Raw genomic sequence first — 24,024 nt, forward strand, 5'->3', positions numbered from 1 at the left:
TGAATATAGCCAGACAGAGAGAGCTGAACCCACAATGTGGGGGGTTTACCAAGTCCTCACCAGCCAGTATGACCCACTTGGGTTCATAGTCCCATATACCACCCGAGACAAGGTCCTGGTCTAGAAACTCTGGAGCAAGAAAAGTCTGCCTTCTTAGCCAGGAGGTCCAGAGCTGTACCTAAGCGGCAGCAGTCAATCTGTAGACTGGAGCTCTGTGCAGCTCTGACTGCAGTCGAGTTAGTGGCAGTACTACAGAAGGACCGTACTGTAGGGATCTGTGACGTCAGCTACTGGATGGACTCTATGACTGTTCTTACTTGGCATCAGTTCGAATCCTTTCATTTTAACGCATTTGTAGGGACTAGGATTGCGGAGATACAGGAGCTGACAGATTGTCAGTCATGGCAAAATGTAGATAACAATATTAACCCAGCTGACGACATCACCAGGGGACTGACACTATCTCAGATAGCTGGAATCAACTGGTGGAGCCGAGGTCCTGAGTACCTACAGAGGCCTCGGTCACAGCCGAAGGCCCCTGGAGGATGAGCAGTCGAACTGAAACTCCTCTGACGTGGGCAGACCAACAGTTTCATTCTCTCCTGTTGGGTTTACATGGGGTGTCGCTCCTTCTCACCAACTGACCACAAACTTTATGGTCATGCTGCCTTTGCACAGCCCACCTGACCAACATCATCACTTACAGTAATGGCTGGCTGTGGCATGTGTGGCTGGGGCTCTACATCAGCAGGAAACTGTCTGCAAGACAATAAAATTGCCATGATTTGCATACAGTATAGCAGCACTGAGATAGTGTGACTGATAATTAATTGAGCTGTCCTCACTCTCCACTTCTACTTCCTGGGGAAGTACTTCCCCTCTGTTCTGACCATACTGCCCCCCCCCACCCCTACCACCCAGATCACCCAGTGCTGTACCATCAGCTACTAGGCGGCGAATTGGCTGGGGGGCAAGACCTCGCCTGGGCTGACTTCCTGTCAACGTGGGGGGTCAGTGCAGGTGGTGGGTCAGTGTCATTCTTACAGTCTTGATGCAGCTTTTGGCAAAGTTCTCTTAGGATCCCAATTCTGTTGGATTACCTGTTACTTTAACTATGTATACCTACATCCAAAGGTGGAGATTTCACGTCCAGAGAGTATAAATCTACACCAATATTTTGTTTCAAGCAACCAGTTGAGTACTCTGTGACTGTGACTATTTATACTCAACTGGTTGGTTGAAACAAAATCTTGGTCTGGATTTGTACTCTCTGGACCTGAAATCTACACTTTTGCATACATCTGCAAATCTGAATAATTTTCAGATTAATTTCCTGGTGAAAACATTTTGTATAATTTAATATACTGTTGTTGGTATGTAATTCGCTCCTGCCTAGATCCGAGACACAAAGCTGCATTTAACTTCTGCACTAAAAACAGGAAGTGACTAAACCATAATAGATCATCCATTTTTCTGTATGTAATAAAAAAAAAAATTCAACAAACGTCTATCTGTTTGGCCTATTTGTGATTACGGAATACTGAGAGTTTTTGATTTTACTGCAGGGTTCATTCATTCATTCATTCAATCATTCATTCATCCATCCATCATCCAGCTGTTTATCCTGGTCAGGGCACCAGTCATCAAGGAGCAATTAGAATTTAAACATATAAATCTATTACGAATGTTATTCGTAATGTATTGAAAAGTCTCTGTTGTCTGTATGTTTACCTTAAACATGCAACTGTGATCGAGAGCGGGTACTTGTCTCTAGTCACTATTTAATTTTACGTTCCCCAGCGCCGGCATGCAATGATCTACAGTACCTTTCATTTTCATAGACTGACTGCAAAAGTTTTTATACTGTTTCACCACCAGAAGGCTCACATTCTCATTTACTACGTTGACACACAGTGTCCATAGCTTTGCTGCCCTCGTGTGGCTGTGAACTGTAATTTCAGCCTGTGCTTTTCTTTAAAGTACTCAAGGTAGTAAAAACTATTTGTCCATTAGACTGACAATATTTTCATTAGTCATGAAATATCAAATATCATCTTAGATAAATCCAAGACATTTCTCTGGTAAACTGTAAGTTATGCATGAAAATCAGGTGACAAACCAAAAAAATTTATATAATGTCAGTTTCGAATTGAAGCAGGCTTTTTATGCATTGATAGTGATAACATGCATTGATGCCAAGAGCTATAGAATAGATAATATATGAATTATTTTGCTGATACTAGAACAATAAAATTTGTATAGATATTTTTAAAAAAAGACGTTTTATTTGCCATATTCTACAACTGCATTGGAAAGCTTACTTGTTTAGACATAGTATACAAAGAATGACAAACAGCACCCAAATAAATATTAATAGACAACTGATAGACATGCAGAACTGCAGAGAAATACCCTTGTGATACATTTATCATTATAATTCACAAATTCCACAGATGCAAACATCTAAAGTTAAAATTTGTGACGCTGTGAAATATCCTATGAGGCTCCAGGGCTGAGACCAGCTTGTGGTCGCTGTGGTTTGGGTCCCGTGATGCACTTTGCTGCAGCAGTGGTCAGTGTATATCCATGCAATGGATGGAAGTTGTCAGGGGTAACGCTAGATCCCTCAATTTTAACCAGATTATGCAGAAAATATGTAAAAATCAAATCTGTGGATTAATGAAAGTTATATTATAAAAGGCACTTCTATCTAAATCTGACACATTCCATATTGCACAGACCTGCATGTTGTACCTGATACCACATGATAGTTTCAAATCCCGTGACCCTTTTGCTGTAAGTCTACATCATTTGGGGAATCATATAATAATATATGATCAGATTAACTTAATTGATCCTGGGGGGAAATTTTTCATACAGCAGCAAGATACATAAACTGCAAACGTGATCGGAAGGTCGCCAGTTCGAAGCCCGGCCTTGGCAGAATAGTCACATGTCTGTGGGTCCTTGCCCATAACCCCCAGCTGCAGGGGGCCACACATCGGCTGCCCCTGTGCCATCAGCCCTGAGCTATGGAGAGCAAGATGGGGGAAGGCAAGAATTAGATTCCAACTCGTACTCATGCAATGTGATATTGGCGATTAATAAATGTGTGCAAATAACAATTAATAAAGGTCTACACATATTTTAGATCATTCATTCATTCATTCATTTTCTACATAATTATCCAGTACAGAGTCAGTAACGTACAAGGAGCATTGAGCTGATATAAGGCAGCACAGGGCACAAGGCAGAGGAAAATCCAGGACAGGATGCCAGTCTGTCACAGGGCAAACACTCACACACAGTCACTATGGGCACTTTTAGAGGCACCACTTCACCTAGAACATGTGACTTTAGATATGAAACCAGAGACGTCATAGGAAACCAGTATATATACAGGAATAACATGCAACCTCTACACAGAGAGCTGGGCCAGATACCAAAACCACAAGCCTGGAGGTGTGAGGCCCCCACGCTGCCCCCAGTGTCTAACAGCTAGAGCTTAACTAGCCCTGCAAACCTGGTGTAGAGTGAAAGACAAGCAGGTCTAATCTCCACCCCTGAAGAGCAATTTATTCTTTCAGTATCATACAGGGTGAGGTGACATGAATTTCGTTATCAAGGGATTACGCCAGATATCTGTTGATGATGCATGTTTAGCCCAGATTTTTTGTTTGGTGAAGATCATGCACATTGTTGCATGTCGACTGCGCTTGTGCAAGATAACGGACTAGATCTTTCCAGTAGGTGGCAGCACTGACTTTCATAGACCAACCAAAATACAGCAAAGCCACATGGAAAAGGAAAGTATGAACGGGGCTTAATTGAGGCTGATCTTGAGCCCTGATAAGCAGAGACCTGCTGCAGTAGCACGTGAAGCTGGGTGTTTAGACCCCTCTGACTGTACACACAGAAATGACTGACGGCATCCCGGCTGTCTGCTCACATAACCACCTGTGCTGCTGAAATGACCCCAGTAAGATAATCGTACACAACACAGAACATCAAAGCATGCAGAAGACAAGGGCATTTTATCTGCACTAACAGTCTTTGTACTGTTTGGTTACTAAAGAAACACATGGCAGTATTACAATGAATACTTAGATATTACATTTATATTATCAATAACCTGTTACATGCAAATATTAGCATAGCAATTGCAAATGTTTTGATACAAACACCCAGGGGAGTTTCCAGCTACTGAACAGATCAGGGACTGAGTCAAGTTACCAGGGGTTTGACTTTTTTCTCTTTTGAAGGAAGATTGGCATCGGGCGTAAAATACTCAGAGCTACAGCCCTGATTGATCTGGCCTAACGACGCCCATGAATACAACCATAGGAATCCAAAAAATATTCAAAATTTCCAAGACAACGTTACACAAGGCAAGTGAATCTCTTCAAAATTGATATTTTGCTATTTCTCCTGACCAGATCTCCATCCTGATCTCCATACTGTGGCTGACAGTGTGTGAGGAGCAGGAGAGAGATCTCTACTCAGTTCACTGTAATGAGTGACACTCACCTGTGAGCCCAGCAATGAGAAGAAACAGGAGCATCAGAGGATCCATACGTGTGTGTGTCACTGAGCCCAGACCTGTGGAGAGTGACTCTCACTTCCTCATCCTCTGTACCTTCACTGTCTCTGTCGTTTCTATTCTTACACACAGCAGGCAGAGTGAGCGGGGAGTGGACATTTTAAACAGGAAGTGAGAATTTAATGAACTATCAATGCACAGACTCTATTTACAAAATAAAAAATCTGCATGAATAAAGAAGACCATGAATTTCTCTGTTTATCATAGTTATTTATTAGTATAATTATCTGGATTCTAATGCTGGAAGCACACAGTGTAAAGTGAGGTAAACCTTCAACAGCACGTCAGTCCACTGCAGGGCACTGGAAGGTGGAGAAATGCCATGTGATAATAATAATCAATACTTTATTGATCCCCGTAGGGAAATTGTCTTTACGCCTCCCACAACAGCTGGGGGTTAAGGGCCTCGCTCAAGGACCCACAGGCTGAGGCTGGGTTTGAACCTGCAACCTTCTGATTACAGGCACACAGACTTAGCCCACAGAGCCACACGCTGCCCCCAATAACCCAGATGGGACTTGAACCCACAATCCCCAGCTCTGGAGGCTGATGCCTTATCCATTAGGCCACTGGGTCAGTGATATCAGTGATCAGAGGAAGGATCAGAGGAAGCCTGCAAACTGCAGAGAGACACAGTCATGGTTACATTCAAAGCCAACACTCAGGAGTGCTGAGATAGCAGGTGAATCAGTCAGATATCTAATATCATGATGAGCTAAAGACACAGAGGGACTTTGAGGAACCACAGCAAGACCAACAGAAGACATGGTCTCCTGACAGTAAGGCCTCAAGATCCATCATTTCACTGTTGCAGTCCAGTTGCTCTTAGCTGCAGCTGCAGCCAAAGAAAAAAAAAACGTAAATCTTCAGCTTGCCCACTTTCCTGTGTTAGTCATGTGACTCACAGCCATTTTCTGCAGCTTCACAAGTAAACTGAAATAAACTGCGAGGTATAAAACAGTGATGTCACATCCTGCCTGCCATGTCTGCCTGACCCTCCTGTCTCCTCCCTCACGTGACCATGATGGGCTACACCTGATGCTTGTTGCCCCTCATTAGTCTATGTATGCAAGCACCTGTTTGTCTAGTCATTGCTTGTCTGGTGATTAACATCACTTCTCCTGTCAGTCCGTGTCCTTCTTTGTCCTAACCTTCTTATTCTGATCCCTGCAGTCGTGTTAATTTGCAGTCCCTGTGTGAATAGTTTAATTAAACCTCCTTTCTGTTTTGCGAAACACCTATCCGGGATTCCCGCATGTTATGACAGAATGATTGAACAATTCAATCCTTCAGTGCATTTTCCCATTACAGTGTCTCTAGGCACTTTACATTATCGCTGCCCAAAGCCCCCAGTGAGGAAGCCAGAGGCAACAGTGGCAAGAAAAATCTCCCTAGAAGAAAGAAACTTTTGAGGAACCAGACGCAGAGGTGGAGCCCATCCTCCAGGGGCCGGCAGAGGAAGTCAAATGAGCAAGATAACAGGTATCTCTGGAAACCTCCTTCGCTTCACATCTCCACCTGTACACTCTCCCCTGACCTCCTCCTAGTTTCTGAGCTTCACGCACAGTGATGGTTGGTAGACAATCCCCTCATCGACCCACTGAGCAAGAGCGACCTCGAGGACCCTGAGGAGTCGCCCGGCGGGTGGATCACCCCACCCATACTGGGCTCACCTCCACGATGAAGAAGACACCCCTACATTGACCCTCCAGAGCCCCGTGTCTCCATGGTGGGCTGGTTTGACACTCTGTCCTCTATCCTAAGTCCCGGTGCAGTCAGCAGTATCTCCTGGGCTGCAGTAGAGGGGCTGGCTGAGTCTCCGTTTCCAACAGAGGGAGATGGGGGACACTATCTGGATCAGTCACCCAGACTCTTGTCTACTCGACGTTATCCCGCCTGACGACACTCCTGCTGCGGCTGAGAGGAGAGGAGCCACGCCGTCCTCCTGCTCCTGCCCTGCAGTTCTCTCAGTACCCTGCGGCCTCACTGGCCCTCCGAGCCTCTCAGGTCCTCTCCAGAATCATTGTAGCTCAGAGAATAAAAATACATGCAAGTGATGCAAATATGTCCTTGTTTTTCACTCATGCGCATAAAGCATAAAGCAGCTAAATCATTAGCATGATGCAGAAAATATTCTCAGACACTTATTCTGAGAAGCAGAAATGTCGTCATACAGGATGTGAGTGTGACACTCTGCAGAAACACTGTGTGCTGCATACAGAGGGTCTGTCCTCAGGCCTTTGGTTCAGCCTTTATTATGTGTTATACAGTTTTCTATAGTGCCACTGTAGTAGGTCCTTTTAATATCTGTGGATCAGTAGGAAACAAGAGGCCTAATAGGAAGGTGTCACTGTAAGACAGGGGTGGGGGCTGTCCTGGGGGGGGCAAAGTCAGGTGATGAGCACATTGATTCACTTCACCTGGGCCTTATCAGCCGTCCTATCAGACTGAGAGCTATTTGTGTTTCTCTCAGCCCCCGACAGACACAGATGCCCAAATTCACAGCCTGTCATTTCATTATAGATATAGATCCTTCTCACCAACTGACCACAAACTTTATTGTCATGCTGCCTTTGCACAGCCCACTTGACCAACATCATCACTTACAGTAATGGCTGGCTGTGACATGTGTGGCTGGGGCTCTACAACAGCAGGAAACTGTCTGCAGGACAATAAACCCTGCAGCTTGCAGGTAGCTTATTGGCTGGGGGGTGGTACCTGGTCTGGACTGACTTCCTGTCCTGAGAAGCTGGGGGGGTCAGTGCTGGTGCTGGATCAGTGTCATTCTTACAGTCTTGATGCAGTCTTTGGCAAAGTTCTCTTAAGATCCCAGTCCTGCTGGATTTCCTGTTACTTTAACTATGCAACTATGCAATTTTGTTCCTAAAGAAAAGTGCATAATATAATTCTGTCATACTTTAATATACTGTACATATACTATAATATACTGTAATATACTATACATAATTTAATATACTGTTGTTGGTAGGTAATTCGCTCCTGCCTAGATCGAAGACACAAAGCTGGAGGCAAAATTCCATGCTATCAGGGTATATGAATGTATACACACATCAGCCACGAGACAGAATAAGACCATTCCTGTATACTGCTGCCACATGGTGGACACAAACAAGACTGCAGTCATGTGTAAAATCATTCTGTCAGGCTGCATTTAACCTCTGCACTACAAACAGGAAGTGTTTAAACCACAATAGGTCACACATTATTCTATACTGTATGTAATGGAAAAAAAATGTTCACTAAACATCTACCTTTTCTGCTTATTTGTGACTACAGATTACTGTGAGTATTTGATTATACAGCAGAGGTCATTCATTCATTCATCCGTCCTCCAGCTGCTTATCCTGTTTCTTTATATTGATTATAATATTGTGATTTAGTGCAAGTACTAATCTCCCATGACCATTTTACTTTATGTTCTGGTGACATGCAGTAATTTTCATTTCCATAGTTTGATTGTGGAAGTAATTTACATCGTTTCACCGCCAGACGGCTGACATTTTCATTAACATGTTTACAGTGGATATAAAAGTTACACAACCCTGTTAAAATACCTGGCATTTGTAATGTAAAAAATGAGGCCAAAATGAATCATTTCAAAACTTTTCCCACCTTTAATGTTACCTGTAATCTGCACAATTCAATTGAAAAGCAAACAAATCTGTTAGGGGGAAACTATAAAAAATATGCAAGTTGCATACAGTAAGTCTGCACTTCCTTAAACTTATACTTTGATGAAGCACCTTTTGATTTCATTACAGCATACAGTCTTTTTGGGTTCACACCTGCAGGCAATTAAAGTGATGCTGATTAACCCCAGATGAAGTTCAGCTGTTCTAGTAGGATTTTCCTGACATGATTCACATAGAGCTTACAAAGCATCAAAGGGATCTCATTCCTGAAAGGTATCAGTCAGTAGAAGGGTACAAAAAAATTCCATGACATTAGATATACCATGGAACACAGGGAACGGGACAGACAGAACCAGGAGGCGAAACAATAAGGGAGGTAGGACAGACAGGGTAAACAGGAACTGGGATGGGGCCAGCAGATGAGGGAACACAGCTGGGAACAGACCTTGGGGACCAGGGACCTATAAACTGGGAACAGGACACAGGAACTGAGGGACAGAACCAGAGAGAGACCAGTTGGAAACAGGATGTGAGGACTGAGGGACAAGAACAGGAACAAGAGGCCAGGACCAGGAAAGAGAAGGGGAACTGAAAGGGAAAGGAAAAAAATGAGCCTGATGGGACAACAGGCTCAGGAACCGAGGAGGAAGGGACTGGGTAGTAATAGACTGGGGTCAAAGGGACACTGGAAGGTTGCCAGAGTGGGGACGAGATACACAAGGATGGGGTGAATGGATCACCACAGGCCTAGATGAAGAATGAGCAGCTGCAATTTAGGAGATGGAGGCAAGTCAAGTGTGTGGATGGAAACCACAGGATGGGAACTGGAGGGCGATGAGGAGACTACAGAATGGGAGCTGGAGGGTGACAGGGGGACTGGAGGGTGACAGGGGGACTGCAGGACGGTAATAGGCAGGAGAGTTGGAAACTGGTCCTGGACGGCTGGCATGAGTGATACGTCCCTGTCTCCCCCTTTGAAAGACAGTGAACCAGCCTGGCCCTGTACTGCTCCCCTGTCTGCACCACAGATGGAACAGGTGCTTGGGGCCTAATCAGCCCAAGCCTCAGGTGGAGGCTAGAGCCTGAAACGTGGGACTCAGGACCAGGTCCAAGGGCTGCCAATCCAAGTCTTCTGGAGCGGTATCCTCCAGGTCCATCCCCACTAGGATGGGGGTGACCTCGTGCCAATATGCAGGGCCCAAGGCAAACTTGGGCGGAGCTACAGGGGCCAGGGTGACCTCGGGCGGAGCTACAGGGGCGAAGACAGGATGAGTGGCCCCATGTGGGCCGGAATCGGGAGTTAATAAAAGTCCGAGAGAAGTTCCCCGAATTCTCTCAGAAGGAAAATGTATGATCGCAGTGGTCTGTGTACTATAAGAATATATATGGGCGGGTCGGTCACCATATGAATTATCATTGCTTCAAATGTTCAAATAGGGTGACTCGGAGATACATTTCACTACAAGTTCTACTGTACGTGATGAATAAACCTCTTGAATCTTGAATCTAATTATAAATGAAGGCAATGTTTTGAGATGTGCACCAAGTCTCTAAGCAGCGGTTTAGGGAGAGTAGCGTACTTTAGGTTACATCCCCTCTACAGAGAATTGGTAAGTGGGGCAGGGGGGAGTGATGGACGATCCATGTTGCAGCTCACAGAAACAACAAGGGACTTTATTGTATCTGAACTCAAAACAAAGAGAAACAAAAGGAAGCATGAGGGGTATAAAGACAGGCAGGTAGAAAACAAGAATGAAAGCAGGGAGAAGCACAGAAGAAAACAATGCAGAACACAGAGAAAGGCAGGGAGTGAGCAGCCGCACGCAGGAACAAATACAATGGCCGACTCGGGAACAGGGTGGGGGCAGGCACTTAAATACACATAATAACGAGGGCTTCCACAAAGGACAGGTGGGGGCTATAACTAAACGAGAGCCTGTGGGCAATGAAGAACAGGTGAGGGTAATCACCATCAATTACACACTAGGGACTAAGGCTACACTGGAGATAAAGGGAACACAGGTGAAATAATTACAAAACTACTGCAGATAACCAGACACAAACAAAAACAAGATCCGATACAGAAATAACCAGAATGCAAGGTAACAATGGGAAAAAAACAAAAACTCAAAATGTCAAAGTGAAGCTGGGCTCTGGAGAGCCTCAAACCCATGACAGGGAAAATGCTTGGTTTTCTGCTAAACATTCAACCCATTCAGCCACACAGCAGCCCAGACAGCAGTGGAACACACTAGGACCTGTGAAGCATAAAAGACTAGGGGAACAGAAAGTGGAATGACCAGCGACACTGACAGGGTCACTGATTGGTGGGATCTGGTACTGCAACGTGAGCTGAAAACCACAAAAACATTCACTTTAAGCTTGAAAAATGCTTCTTCTTTTTAATCAGTTTAATAACTCCAGAAAATAAAAACTGCACAGTAAACCAAATCTATATCAATCATTTATTAAATCAGAACAAACAATTTAAGTTTCACTAATGAGTAAATTATTATTAACACTTATACTACAGTTAACCAGCAGGTGGCAGCAACGCGTTTGTGAAGCAAAAGCTATCAGTCATACAAAGCACTGGCTCTACTGGTTCCCATCCGATAATCCAACACTGCAGACCAACCTCTCTATATTCCACTGACTCTCATGGTATGACTGGACAGACTGAGCAGGGCCGTGTGAGAGAGGCCTCACTGCAGTTACAGTAGCATGACCATACAGTGGTACCTCAGTTCACGAAATTAATTCGTTCGAGGACTCAGTTCGTGACCCGAAAATTTTGCGACCTGAATCAATTTTTCCTATTTAAAATAATGTAAATACAAAAAAATCATAAAAATAACATGTTTACGGAAGGCGGACCAATAACCAACTGAGCATACGCTTGTTGGCAGGCTGGTCGCTCGAAAGACGCCAAAACACGGAAAAGAACCACAAAACATCCCCCCCAAAAACTAAATAATTAACATTAAAAGACAGAGTAAACAACAATACAGTACTTTCGAAAATGTGATTTTTTTATTACACTGTACATTATTTTCATATGCCTGAATTTTTTATGCACATCTCATACTGCCACGCGCTGTATGGCGATGGACATCTTTGTTTGTACTGCAAACAAACAATACGCAGTTGTCACTATGTGTGAATGGAGAATATAACAGAAGTAGGAGTTACTTAATAATTTGTTATTAATGAAGTACTGTGATTTTATGCATTGATATGTGACTGTTAAAAACCATCACAAAAGCTATGACAGAACGTTCTCTCTATTTTTTTTTTTTCAAATATTCAATCCCTGAAGAAATATAGTAAAGACATGCATCTACGACAAGTTTTTGATACATTCCACAACCGTTATAATGTTCCCTTATTCGTGTTTCAGGTGGTTCTTTGGAGCGCTTTCAATGGACCCGTTTGGGGGATGTTTGTGTTCGCAGCCTGAAACACGGTTCGCGAGCCAGTACAAAAATTTTAGAACATCTGGTTTGTAACCCGATTTGTTCGTGAACAGGACTGTTCGTGGGTCGAGGTACCACTGTACTTTCTTGCTCTTCTGATTACAGCATAAACAAAACTATATGGAGACACATTTCATACAAGCACAGCAGGAACCTGCTGATACAGCCTTATGGTTTTTCATTTATATGCGCTAATAGAAGCTGTACATTAATCATTTTAACAGGATAAACAAGCTTGTATATTTCTTGTAAATTAAGCTTGTATATCAGAATTTCTTAAGACCCATTTTCACCCCTCCCTAATTTTCTCTCTGATTGGATCCCCTCTTTCTATAGGTGCTCCAGTGCAGCTGAATGGCGATGATGGTGCAGATCAGATAAAACACACCAGTCCCAGCTTTCAGTACAGCATCCAGAACCTGCTCCCACCTGTCAGACATATAATACATCAGTGTGTCTGTCAGTCACACGTAACACATTTTAATCTGAAGAACAGTGCAGTGAATCTAATCTGATAGAATTATAAGCATGAACAGCAGCACCAATAAACCAAGTCCTACATACAGAGAGAGCTGGACCAAGGAGCTGAATAAAAGGCTGGATTTAAACAGTAAAATCTGACATGCTTTATAACAACATGGTACAGCCAAATCTGTACTGTTACACAGGATACATGTGAGTAACAGGAGACATTAACAAATAATATGAAAATAGCTACAGAATTTTAACTGCCAGTTTTACTGTTAATGTTGTACATTTATTAATATTTATATATTTCCACTTGTACATATATAGTTTTTATCATATTTCTGTTAATTTTTGCTACTCTATTCTTGTACTGTCCACTTTCTGCTGTGACTATGCAAATTTCCCGCTTGTGGGACTAATAAAGGATTCTCTTATTATCTTATCTTTCTTGCTGTGACTTTAAACAACATTTTATATCCATCCATCTATCCATCCATCCATCCATCCATCCATCCATCCATCTTCTAAGCTGGCCTTCAGCCTTTCCCCAGCAGCATAGAGCACAAAGCAGGGGCTCAACCTGGATGTGATGCCATCACAGGGAAATTATAATTAAGGAATAAAAGAAAATCAATGTTCCCATAAAGTAACAGAAGTTTCCCATCACTGTGTGATCAGGGAGACGCTCATAGCTGGACACCACACTGCTGTAAGTGCTGCTGGATGCTTACCTCTGTTTTTCATTATTCCCTCCTTCTTCATCATGTGCCAAGAATGGACAGCAGTGGAAACAAGAGAAAGGATTGTTACATAACAAATAAACATCCCTGTTCCTGGGGGCCACTACAGATTTTGGGCCCCTGAAAGCATATCAGATTGGGCCCTCAGCCCAGACCAATACGATTATGTTCCTAATTTCTTAGTGTCCCATCAATTGGGGGTCCATGGAATCATCCTAACTCTACCCCCCTTTTTACAGCACCTCTGCCCTGATCTGTCAGTCAGTACAGACTGTGAAAGGTCATTTCTAAAACTGAAAATGAATAACCAGATATATTCAGTAAAATATCTGTTTGGATGCAGAATAATAAATTACGGTTGTGACCAGAGTGTCCACATCCCAGGGCCCGGATAGTGGGCAGGTGAGATAAATAATGTTATTAATAAATCATAATGTATTCATGCTGGAACTGGATCAGTTATTACAGAGTGTAACTGTAACACTGGCCTTTGCTGCAGTTAGAAACTACCTGCAGACAATCACCCAGTCTGTACACCTTTAGTAACAACTAATCCCTACAAATGTCTGAAATCTGAATGGAAGTTTTTGATGTATGAGAGTAAAAACCTACATTTTATGTTTTCCAAACATTGCACACATGATAAATGGCTGTAAGATGAATATGTCTGTATGTCTGTTTTCAGTAAGCTGATGCCTGTGATGTTTTATGAAAGACATCTGACTGGGTGTCTGATGGAGAAAATAGTCAGATCTGTAATATTTGTCATATTATACAAATGTATCAAACTAGAAATATGTGAATCCTGAGGCCTCTATACAGCTGCCAGGTGTAACATGCAGATCAGACACAGAGCAGAACCTGTATCTGATGAGGTCATCAGGCTGTATTATGGGATGTCTCCCTTAGAGTTAATACTAATATGCAAGTTAATTTTCCTGTACATTCATACAGACACTTTAAATTAAAGCCATTAAACATACATAACTGATAGTAAATTAAGTTTCATAAAATTGATATTGAAAACATTTTCCATGTTAATGTCCTTCCTTCCTTTCTGCCTGACTGACATGTTACATACTGTGCATCTTATTGGCTACAGTCTGCAGTACAGACATCTTACCCTCAGTGACTGACAGGTAAACCCGTGTTCCCACAGCTGCACCTCCGGTGATGTCCACACCACACCAGTAGGAACCAGTAGCTGTCAGATTGTTCATGGTCACATTGAAGACTCGCTGGTCAGGATCATCTATGATTGACACTTCACCACTTATCTGTGTAGAGTCACTGCGTACTATGGGAGTACATGAGCTCCAGTCACTCCCATTGCACCAGTATTTCACATGTGTTTTATATCTCTCATCATAGGAACATGGGATGGTGACAGATCCTCCTCTCTGTACAGACACCGTGTTCAGTGTGGACACACCTGCAGGGACAGTATGAAAATCACCCAGCTGATTAACTCTCACTCCCTATTACACCATTTATACACATATTAATAAAGAGTCAGTATCAGTCTACTGTAGGCTGCAGTACTTTACTCTGCAGAATATTAAAATTTGTTTTTAATAAATGTTCTGTTTACTATCACTGTATTGGTAAAAACCAAAACAATGTAATGAATGATTAACTGAACTGATCATTCAGCAGAAAATTAGCCTGCAGAAACCTCATTTGCCAGCTCACACATTTAAGTTCACATATTTAGGTAAAAAATTAGGAACTGAGAGCCAATCAAATGATAGGATATTCTCACCCCTGAAGTAGCCCATTGAAAAAGAAACTGTTACTTGCCCCTCCCATATATCAATGAAGTTTAATTTTTTGTTTATTTTCCCTTTAGGAATGATATGATGCATGTACAATAATGCGTAACATTCCCATTTCAGCATTTACAACAGGAGTCCCCTCACCCGACCCAAATGGACCTTGGCAGCAGGGCTGTTTTGGGGCGAAGGGAGGGGGGACAACATACATGGCCACCCCTGTACTCCCCCCCCCCCCCCCCCCCCAAATGCACATGCTGCTTGGCTGTCAAATAAATGTACTATTACTGGTAAAAAGTGTAAAATGTAACTGCAAACATTACATAAATAGCTGATCGGTTTTCAAAAGTGTCCTTTGCCCCTTAATACTGACAATCTAATGTACGTGATACTTCGGGGACATGAAGGTCAAATGCATCTGTCCCCCCCATCAGAACAATTGGCCGCTGTCTGCCCCCCTCCCGACCATTAAAATGATCTAGAACTGCCGCTGATGTGTTCAAAAATGTACATTTTCATAGCCAAACCCCAACATGCGTCAAAGGCTCAGACACACATATACCCAACATATATGTGAGATGGTCCAGAATACACTCACTCACAATGTACCAGCCGTCCTGTGAGGTAATCAAATGAATATACAAAAATGGGGGGGTCCTCCAGTTACAATCAGAGACCCTCACCGAGTGCGTAGTTCCCTAAGATTCACCAAGAATGACAGGAAAGGTTCCCATCTGGAGTAGAGCTTTTTCACAGACCCCTCAGCCTACATTTAATCTCTTTCTAGCTGTATGAAGTGAGTTATGTCTTCCAGACAAGCAGCAGCACACGGAGGAGTGGGAGATTTCCAGGGCAGCCAAATTCTCCTACAGGCCAAAAGCGACATGAATGCAACGATGACAGATTGGTTTATATTTAAATCAAAGTCGTCATCTGCTACCCTGTTATGGCAGAGCATGGCGAATGAGAAACGATCCACATAGCAGCTCCAACCAACCAGAAAGCAAGAGCAGCCAGCATGTGCTAGATCAGCTGGAGAAAGGAGCCCCTGTCACAGGCAGCATCCCTCCCAGGATATATGTCAGCAAGCCTGGCTTTGCTGAACTGAACCCCGTGCAGAACTTTAAATCTCAGCATGCTACAGTGTTTTAGACCAGTATTCCACAGTCAGATCCACACCGAGTTCATTCTCCCACCTAGTTTAATATTTCCTAGGTTTTGATCTGCAAAACACATCAGTTGAGAGTATAATGCTGAGATCAATCCTTCATTCTCAAAGTAAAGAGTGTTTTTCCAGCACCATAGTGTCACGATCATACGGTCGTACGGAACAGTGATCATGCGGGCAGGCGGGTAAGGACCAGGCAGACAGGGCAGATACGGGGCAAAACTAGGGTTTTAATCGGGTCTGGGAACGGGGAACACCAAACGGGCAAGCATCAGACCACAACAAACTACAATGACGAACAAGGAGAACAGGTCAGACCAGGACTTAAATACACGAAGACTAAGCATGGAAATCAGACAACACTGGAGACAATCAGGTTAGTACATGTGGGTAATCAGGGGGCGTGGCACACACGAGGAGCGGACGAGCCGGGCATGACACATAGCAGGTGGGAAATCAGAAAAAGAGGGAAATTTTGTGACAAATCTGTAGGTATTTAAAGAAATTATTATGTGGGAGGCCATATTTTCTACACAGGCTATCAATACTATCAAAAGATGTAGTTGGTCTATAAATCCTTAACACACATAAGATCATTCAAACCTCACTGTCCGAACTGATTGTCTCCAGTGTGTCTTTGTGTATGTAAACAGATGGTGTGGGGATATGCAGGGTGTTGAAAAGTTGTTCAGCAGACACTGAACTGTTAATGGTAAACTGCAGACCCATTTACCTCCCAAGGGTGTAGTGTAATGAGGGGGCGGCATGGTGGTGCAGTGGTTAGAACTGTTGCCTCACACCTCTGGGACCCGGCTTCGAGTCTCCGCCTGGGTTACATGTGTGCAGAGTTTGCATGTTCTCCCCATGTCGTCGTGGGGTTTCCTCCGGGTACTCCGGTTTCCCCCCACAGTCCAAAAACATGCTGAGGCTAATTGGACTTGCTAAATTGCATAGGAGTGCACGTGTGTGTGAATGGTGTGTGCGTGTGCCCTGCGATGGGCTGGCCCCCCATCCTGGGTTGTTCCCTACCTCGTGCCCATTGCTTCCGGGATAGGCTCCGGACCCCCAGCGACCCAGTAGGACAAGCGGTTTGGAAAATGGATGGATGGATGGGAGTGTAATGAGTGATGAGTACTACAATTCCCAGGATGCTTTGTAAGGGTCAGGGGGTTTTGCAGAAATAAATGCTTACCTGCATGTTGGCAGTACAGGGTCTCTGCGTCTCATTTATGCCTGATGTTACAGGGAGTGTACCTCTGTTTCTGCTGGCTGTTTACATTCCGCCACAGCCGGATCATGTGACCGTGCTCAGGATATTACATGACGTCATTAGCACGTGGGAGACTGCACATCCAGATGCTGTGTCCATTGTGGCAGGTGATTTTAACCACTGCAACCTCAGGAATGTCCTCCCCATGTACCAACAACTTGTATAGCAACGTGGAGGACGCCTATAAGGCTGTGCCACAGCCACACTTCAGTCAGTCAGACCACTTCTCAGCGTTCCACTACCCAACCCTACAGCCAACTCCCCAAGCCAGCTCCCCCAGTAAGTAAAACCATTGAAGTGTGGACTGAAGAATCAGAACTGCTATTTTGTGACTTCCTTGACAGCACAAACTGGGGAGTGTTTAGTACTGCTGCTATGATGAGGGACTCTACAGTTGACTTACAGCGGTACGCTGCAGCTGCAACTGGCTATATTAGCACATGCTCTGAGAACATTGTTCCCATAAAACACTGCAAGACCTCCTGTCCCAGTGATAAACCCTGGATTAAATGGGGAGTGCGGTCTATGCTACATGCTCCATTGGGTTTATCTCAGGTGAGGCTGAGGACTATAAAACAGCCAGACACAACCTGCACAGACCAATCAGGCCAAGAGGCAGTACAGACTGAAGGTGGAGGGATATTACACCACTGCTGATTCCCGGTGCATGTGCAGGACCTGCAACACATTACAGGGCATCAGGAGAAGAGCCGGGGGATCATAACCAGCGAAATCACACCCCCCAGATGAGTTGAATGAGTTTTATGCTCAATTAGATGCCTTCAACACCAACCAGCTGGGCAGGATTCTGGCCACAGAGGGCATGCTGAACACACCACTGTCTGCGCCATCTTCCCAGATAGTGTCATCACCAGCACAATCACAGTGTGGCATGGAAGCTGCTCTGCCTAGGGACAGGAAGGCTCTCCAGCGTGTGATAAAATCTGCACAGTTTATCTCTGGAACAGCCTTCCCATCACTCCAGGACATCTACACCACCGGGGTAATCAGGAAGGCCCACAGCATTATTAAGGACAGCACACACCCACAACATGGGCTCCTCACACTTCTGCTGTCAGGAAGCTGATACAGGAGGGTGAAATCAAGGACAACCAGGCTCACAAATAGCCCATCAGACTCATGTACCATGCATCCAACACTGCTTCAGTTACTCATAACTTTCATTGACTGTTACCTCATTTGTAGCAATGCACAGAACACTTTACTTTTACATTCCTTATTGTCGCTGTTTATAAGCAGATGGCAAAGTAAGAATTACATTGCATGGTCTGAATGTTCTCTTTTTACTGTGTATTTGACAATTAACTTCTCACACTTGAAATGGTTTATAAGTGGGACCCAGAACTGAAGCTGATGAGAAGGTATCATCATTGATAAAAAGCACATTTGTATCATCTAGCTCTAGCTAACTGCTCACTCCCAGATAGACCTATAGTGTGAGGTGCAGAGCTGGGTGGGAGTCAGTGCTGGGCTCACTGCTGTTCACTTTATATATGCTACCACTTGGTAACATAACTGGAAATCATAGTGTTAAGTTCCATTGCCATGCTGATGATACATAGTGTGTGTGTGTGTGAGATAAATTATTTATATATATATATATAAATAATTTAAGCAGAAGATGCATTGTGTTTGCCCATCAGGATCCTTACCCAAACTTCAGTTAGTACAAAATGCAGCAACTACAGTTCTCACAAAAACCTAAAAATGTGATCATATTTGCCCTGTTCTGTATTCCCTTCACTGACTTCCAGTTAAGTCTCAAATTGACAACAAAATAATGCTAATAACTTATAAAGCACTAAATGGTCTTGTACCAAAATACCTTCAAGATCTACTAGCCGCTTACAGCCCTCCCTGCTTGCTTCAGTTTTGATGTCTGTTAGTATCTAAGGTAGAAAGAGCTACGGTAGGCATCAGAGCATTCTCTTAAAGAGATCCACAAATCTTAAAATTTGGTCTGTGTGAATTGCTACTTTGCCATCCTGCTCATTTGACTTCCTTTGCTGGCCCCTGGAGGATAGGCTCCCCTCTGAGTCTGGTTCCTCAAAAATTTCTGTCTTCTAGGGAGTTTTTCCTTGCCGCTGTCCCCTCTGGCTTCCTCACTGGGGGCTTTGGGTGGGGATAATTTAAATTATGTTTCTTTTTTTAACCACAAAGTCCCATTGAGATTAAAATCTGTTTTACAAGAGAGAACAGGTGATGGTAGCAGCATATAACATTAAAATACAACATATTTATGCCTATATTTTTGTCTGCTTTTCAGGTGTTTGACGCGACATATTTTCAGACGCACGCTCTCTGTCCACTGGTGGAAGTGTGCTCACCTGTGTGTCCGCACAAGTGTTTGTGCACGCGCATCGGAGTGGAACTCCGCCATGCGCGATACAGAGAGCAGAGGAGAACTGTAAACGCGCAACTGTGTAGAGAAAAAAATGACAATCTGTTATGTAAATAAGATAAGGCTATTTAGTTTGTTTAATAAAAGGACAACGTATAGACCTGTTCTATAGGAAAGGTAACCATAAGTGACTTCTATTGTGATCTGGCACTATATACTGTAGAAAATAAAATTAAATTAACTTGACCTTCAAGGGGGGGCGGGAGGTGCCGTTGTTGGGGGGGGCGGGGCGCCCCCTATTATAATGGTAGGGAAACACTGCCTTGTGATGCTTTGCCTGGACTTTACTGCAGCTGTCTTCAGTTGTTGCTTGTTAGTGGGTCTTTCTGCCTTAAGTTTTGTCTTTAGTAAGTGAAATGCAGCTCGGTCGGGTTGAGATCTGGTGATTGACTCGGCCATTGCAGAATATTCCACTTTTTTGCCTTAAATAACTTCTGGGTTGCTTTCGCGGTATGTTTTAGGTCATTGTCCATCTCTACTTTGAAGAGCCGCCCAATCAACTTTGCTGCGTTTGGCTGAATCTGAGCAGAAAGTAAATCCCTTATACACTGCAGAATTCATCCGGCTGCTTCCGTCTTCTGTCACATCATCGATAAACACTAGTGAGCCAGTGCCACTGGAAGCCCTGCACGCCCATGCCATCACACTGCCTCCACCATGTTTTACAGAAGATGTGGTGAGCTTTGGATCATCAGCCATTCCAAGTCTTCTCCACACTTTCTTCTTCCCATCATTCTGGTACAGGTTGATCTTAGTTTCTTCTGTCCACAGAATGCTGCTCCAGAACTGGGCTGGCTTCTTTAGATGTTTTTTGGCAAAGTCTAATCTGGCCTTTCTAGTTTTGAGGCTGATTAATGGTTTGCAACTTGTAGTGAACTCTCTGTATTTGCTCTCATTAAGTCTTCTTTATGGTAGACTTACTGTAGATACTTTTACATCTAGTTCCTGGAGAGCATTCTTCACTTGGGTGGATGTTGTGAAGCCTTCAGCACCTCCCCCTCCAGCAGCATTGCCAGGTGACCCGCTGTTTTGCTGAGGGATTAGACACTGAGCCGGGCCGCCAGTCTTACCTGGGTCAGGTAGGGCTCCAAGGGACCTTTTCCATCATAGCGGGGCAGCTTTAGGAGGGTCTTCATAGCGACTGGCTGTATCCCCGTGCCGCACCACTGTCACCTGGGCAGGTGGGGGCGCTAGTGCCATCAGGTTGCTTCAGGAAGGCAAAGCACTCGGTTCTCGCAGGTCCCCTGGAGCTGGCTGCTCCCCTTATGGTGTCGGCATCTTGGAGCTCCTCTCGAGCTCCTCGATTATCATCCCCAGCTCTGACACCAATGTAGCGCATCATCTAACCATGGTGTGGAAAGAGTAATATGCAAGAGGCGATGGGATTCAACTACTAGGTGTTTGTTTCACCAGTGCCAGTCACTAACAAAACACCCACACTGCCTACTGTGCCCATCACCCCGCTTACTCCTAACCCACACGGTGGGCACACACACACACACACACACACAATGTACCACAATTAACATTACACACGACCCTAGGATACAGCACAAGACGATGTCTGGAAATCACAGAACTATGTACAAGGTTGGCACCAGTCCAATATGCTGCTCTGCCCTGTGGTACCTACTGTGCTATAATATATTCATGTATGTAAATACATATTTCAAATAAATTTGTTAAGACATGATACTTATTCATTTCAATTTTCTTGTTTTTTGACGTGTTTATTTTACAGAGGGCTTGTGAACATGAACCTTGCGTTTATACCCAGTAATATGTGAAACAGCGCCCCCTGGAGTCACATTGTGACAGTCACAAAATATGGTGTAACACTGGCATTCATAAAGGAAGTGATAAGCTCAGAGGCGTACGATTCTGATGCTGTGGAAAATTTGAAACCTGTTCCCAATTCCAATCCCTAGTACCAGGTCCATTAAGTCCCTTTACTTTAAGATATAAACTGCACAGGATGGCCTCCTATAGCAACAGCCATGTTAGCCATAATAAAAGACATTCACAGACTGTAACCCAAAACAGCAGAAGGATACAAGCTGCATGTGAGCACATGCAATAAAAATATAAGTTTGGTTCCTTCATAACACTGAAAAGGAGACGCTGCCATGGTAATACACAGAACATCCCCCCCAATTTCCATAAGGAAAAGAGACCATTCAACCCCAAAAGCGGTATCTTCTTTCCCCATGTAGCGAGTGATGTAATGCAATGCAATACTGCCAAATGGTACCATTGTTTGGTACTAACAGCCACAAATTAGCCCGACTACGCCACCCCAGGTATCACACCCAGAGAAAGTTCAATCGCCCTACCCCCGGACAAAGGCACACCGGTCCGTTCACCATATAAGCGGAGAGACGTTCCAAACAATTTTTATTAAAAAGTAAAACCATAAAAGGAGTAGTCCGTCTATCGCAACACCATCGGCTTGAAATACCGCCCGCGTATCAGCAGCCGGTCTAAAAACTGGGCGCTTGAACACAAGACAGCACAGCTGAACCAGCAAAAATCATGCGGGTCACAGGTGGGAAGGGAAAAGGTACAACTGCATGCCATAATAAATAAATCACACAAAACCCAAAAAGGAAAAAAAAAAAAAAAAACACTGCAGACTACAAAGGAAAAAAAAGTACAAAACCATTTACATTGATATACAATAAGGACATTACTCAAAACATGACACCAAATACCGAACAAAACGAACATAATACAATTAAAAAAAAGGAAAAACCACAAACCTTTGAAGAGCGGGGAGACCAGTCAGCCCCTCCAACACCCGCTCTCACGCATGTGGACACACACACCCAGCCAAACAGTTCCCCAGCTAAGGACCCGCTAATGAATCAGCCTGCTACAGGCTGAACAAGACAAACCGAAAACGCACAAAGCGCAAAACCGTGCGAGCGTCACTAAACAGCAGCAGTAAGGCAGAGCAGAGCCGCCGCTAGGCAGAGCAGAGCCGCCGTCCCACGTAAGATGAAGCAGCCGTCACCGCCACGCCACAACACACAGGACCCTGTAATAATAAGATAAGGCAAGGGCTGATTATAATAACACGCTATCTGCCCACATACAAACCAGGCAAAGATGTTTAACTCACACCTCGGGAGAAATCCAGCCGTATTAATCCCAGCGTCAGGCGTCCTATCACAGCTCGTAACATTCACCGTCAGGGAGCTAAACACGCCGGTATGAGAGGTCCCAACCACTAGTCCACGGACGAACAGGGAATCCAGCAATTGAAATGACTGCCGAAGAACGCCTGTGCCGGGGTAACCCTTATAGTCTGAGCGCCCTCGCCTATAGGCTACTCACCACCAGAACTTAATTGGGCACCCACCTCGTTTTCTCCTCCTGCTACACCCAGCTGAAGTAAATCGTATCCATTACGTAACGAAAAACTTATATGATTCCCCATACAAGTAAAACTTCAATGAAAACAAATCAAACTGAGGACGACTCCCTTCCTTGAAATTTCCACGTTCATCTGTTCCACCTGTAACCAAGGTTAATATCACCCCCACACGTTAACGTTGCCGTAATGTGGGCTTTTAATATCTGGGTCAGTAATTATGTCTAGGTTCAACTTTCGGAGTGAATTGGTCACAACCACTAGTCGACAGGGAAAAACAGTAACAATTTTTTATTAACAATATTCCACGAGAATGAGAATCACGTTCGGAACAATGAAATAAGAAACAATTCCTCCCTCCCTACAACAGTCGGTCAGAACATATGCAGTTCAGTTCACTTTAAATTCTCTGGTATACATATAATCCTATATACACTCACGAGTTCTTTCTTTTTTTTCCTATTGGGAGGGCTACATATATAATAATACTAACCAGGTAATTAAAAAAAAACAAACATATGTATTAGACTGGAGATCTCATCTATCTTATCTGTGCCCAGGAGATAACTGCATCCGCCGACTGGGAGGTAGGCTGACTGGTCTCGAACGTAGCTGGGCACTTCACAGCTCTAATACGTAGAATCGGTGGCTCGCCATCACATGTCGTAGAATATAACAAAGAAAAGAAAAGAAATCCAATCGGAGAATCGCTCGAAAGTTAACCCAACTAGATAATGCAACACGAGCGCTTCTGGTGCACTTATCAATGACAATAATTAAAATTTACTTTTAAACATAAACCCTTTTTTTCTTTCTTTCTCTTCTCTCACCTGATGCATAAATCAGCTTTTTCACCTGCAGCGGCTTCTCTCTCTCTCCCTTTCTTTCCCGCGATCAGAGAGATAACTAAGTTAACCCGGGCGATCGCGATAAAAGAGCTCAACCGAACTAAAGACAGTGCCATCTATGGGACTGGAGAACCACGACACCCTTGGTCCTGCTCACTTTAAGTGGGTTACACACCTTTAGGGTTTTTCAAAGCCACAGATAACAAAGGTCAAGCAAACCATTAAAAACTATGC

General features: G+C 43.9%; 1 protein-coding gene and 1 non-coding gene across 2 annotated transcripts in view; both read right to left on the minus strand.

The window, feature by feature from the left end:
• The window catches only part of LOC125739860 (uncharacterized), a 409,273-nt gene that overhangs the window by 332,646 nt on the left and 52,603 nt on the right, over nucleotides 1–24,024 (minus strand). The window contains exon 5 of the mRNA XM_049010379.1: nucleotides 14,061–14,369. Coding sequence (XP_048866336.1) covers nucleotides 14,061–14,369 — 309 coding nt within the window. The remainder of the gene's footprint in view (nucleotides 1–14,060; nucleotides 14,370–24,024) is intronic.
• On the minus strand, nucleotides 5,104–5,176 carry trnaw-cca (transfer RNA tryptophan (anticodon CCA)). The gene has a single exon. It is a non-coding gene; the product is annotated as a tRNA-Trp (tRNA).

Source organism: Brienomyrus brachyistius, chromosome 4, assembly GCF_023856365.1.
Source record: "Brienomyrus brachyistius isolate T26 chromosome 4, BBRACH_0.4, whole genome shotgun sequence".
Classification (NCBI taxonomy): Eukaryota; Metazoa; Chordata; class Actinopteri; order Osteoglossiformes; family Mormyridae; genus Brienomyrus; species Brienomyrus brachyistius.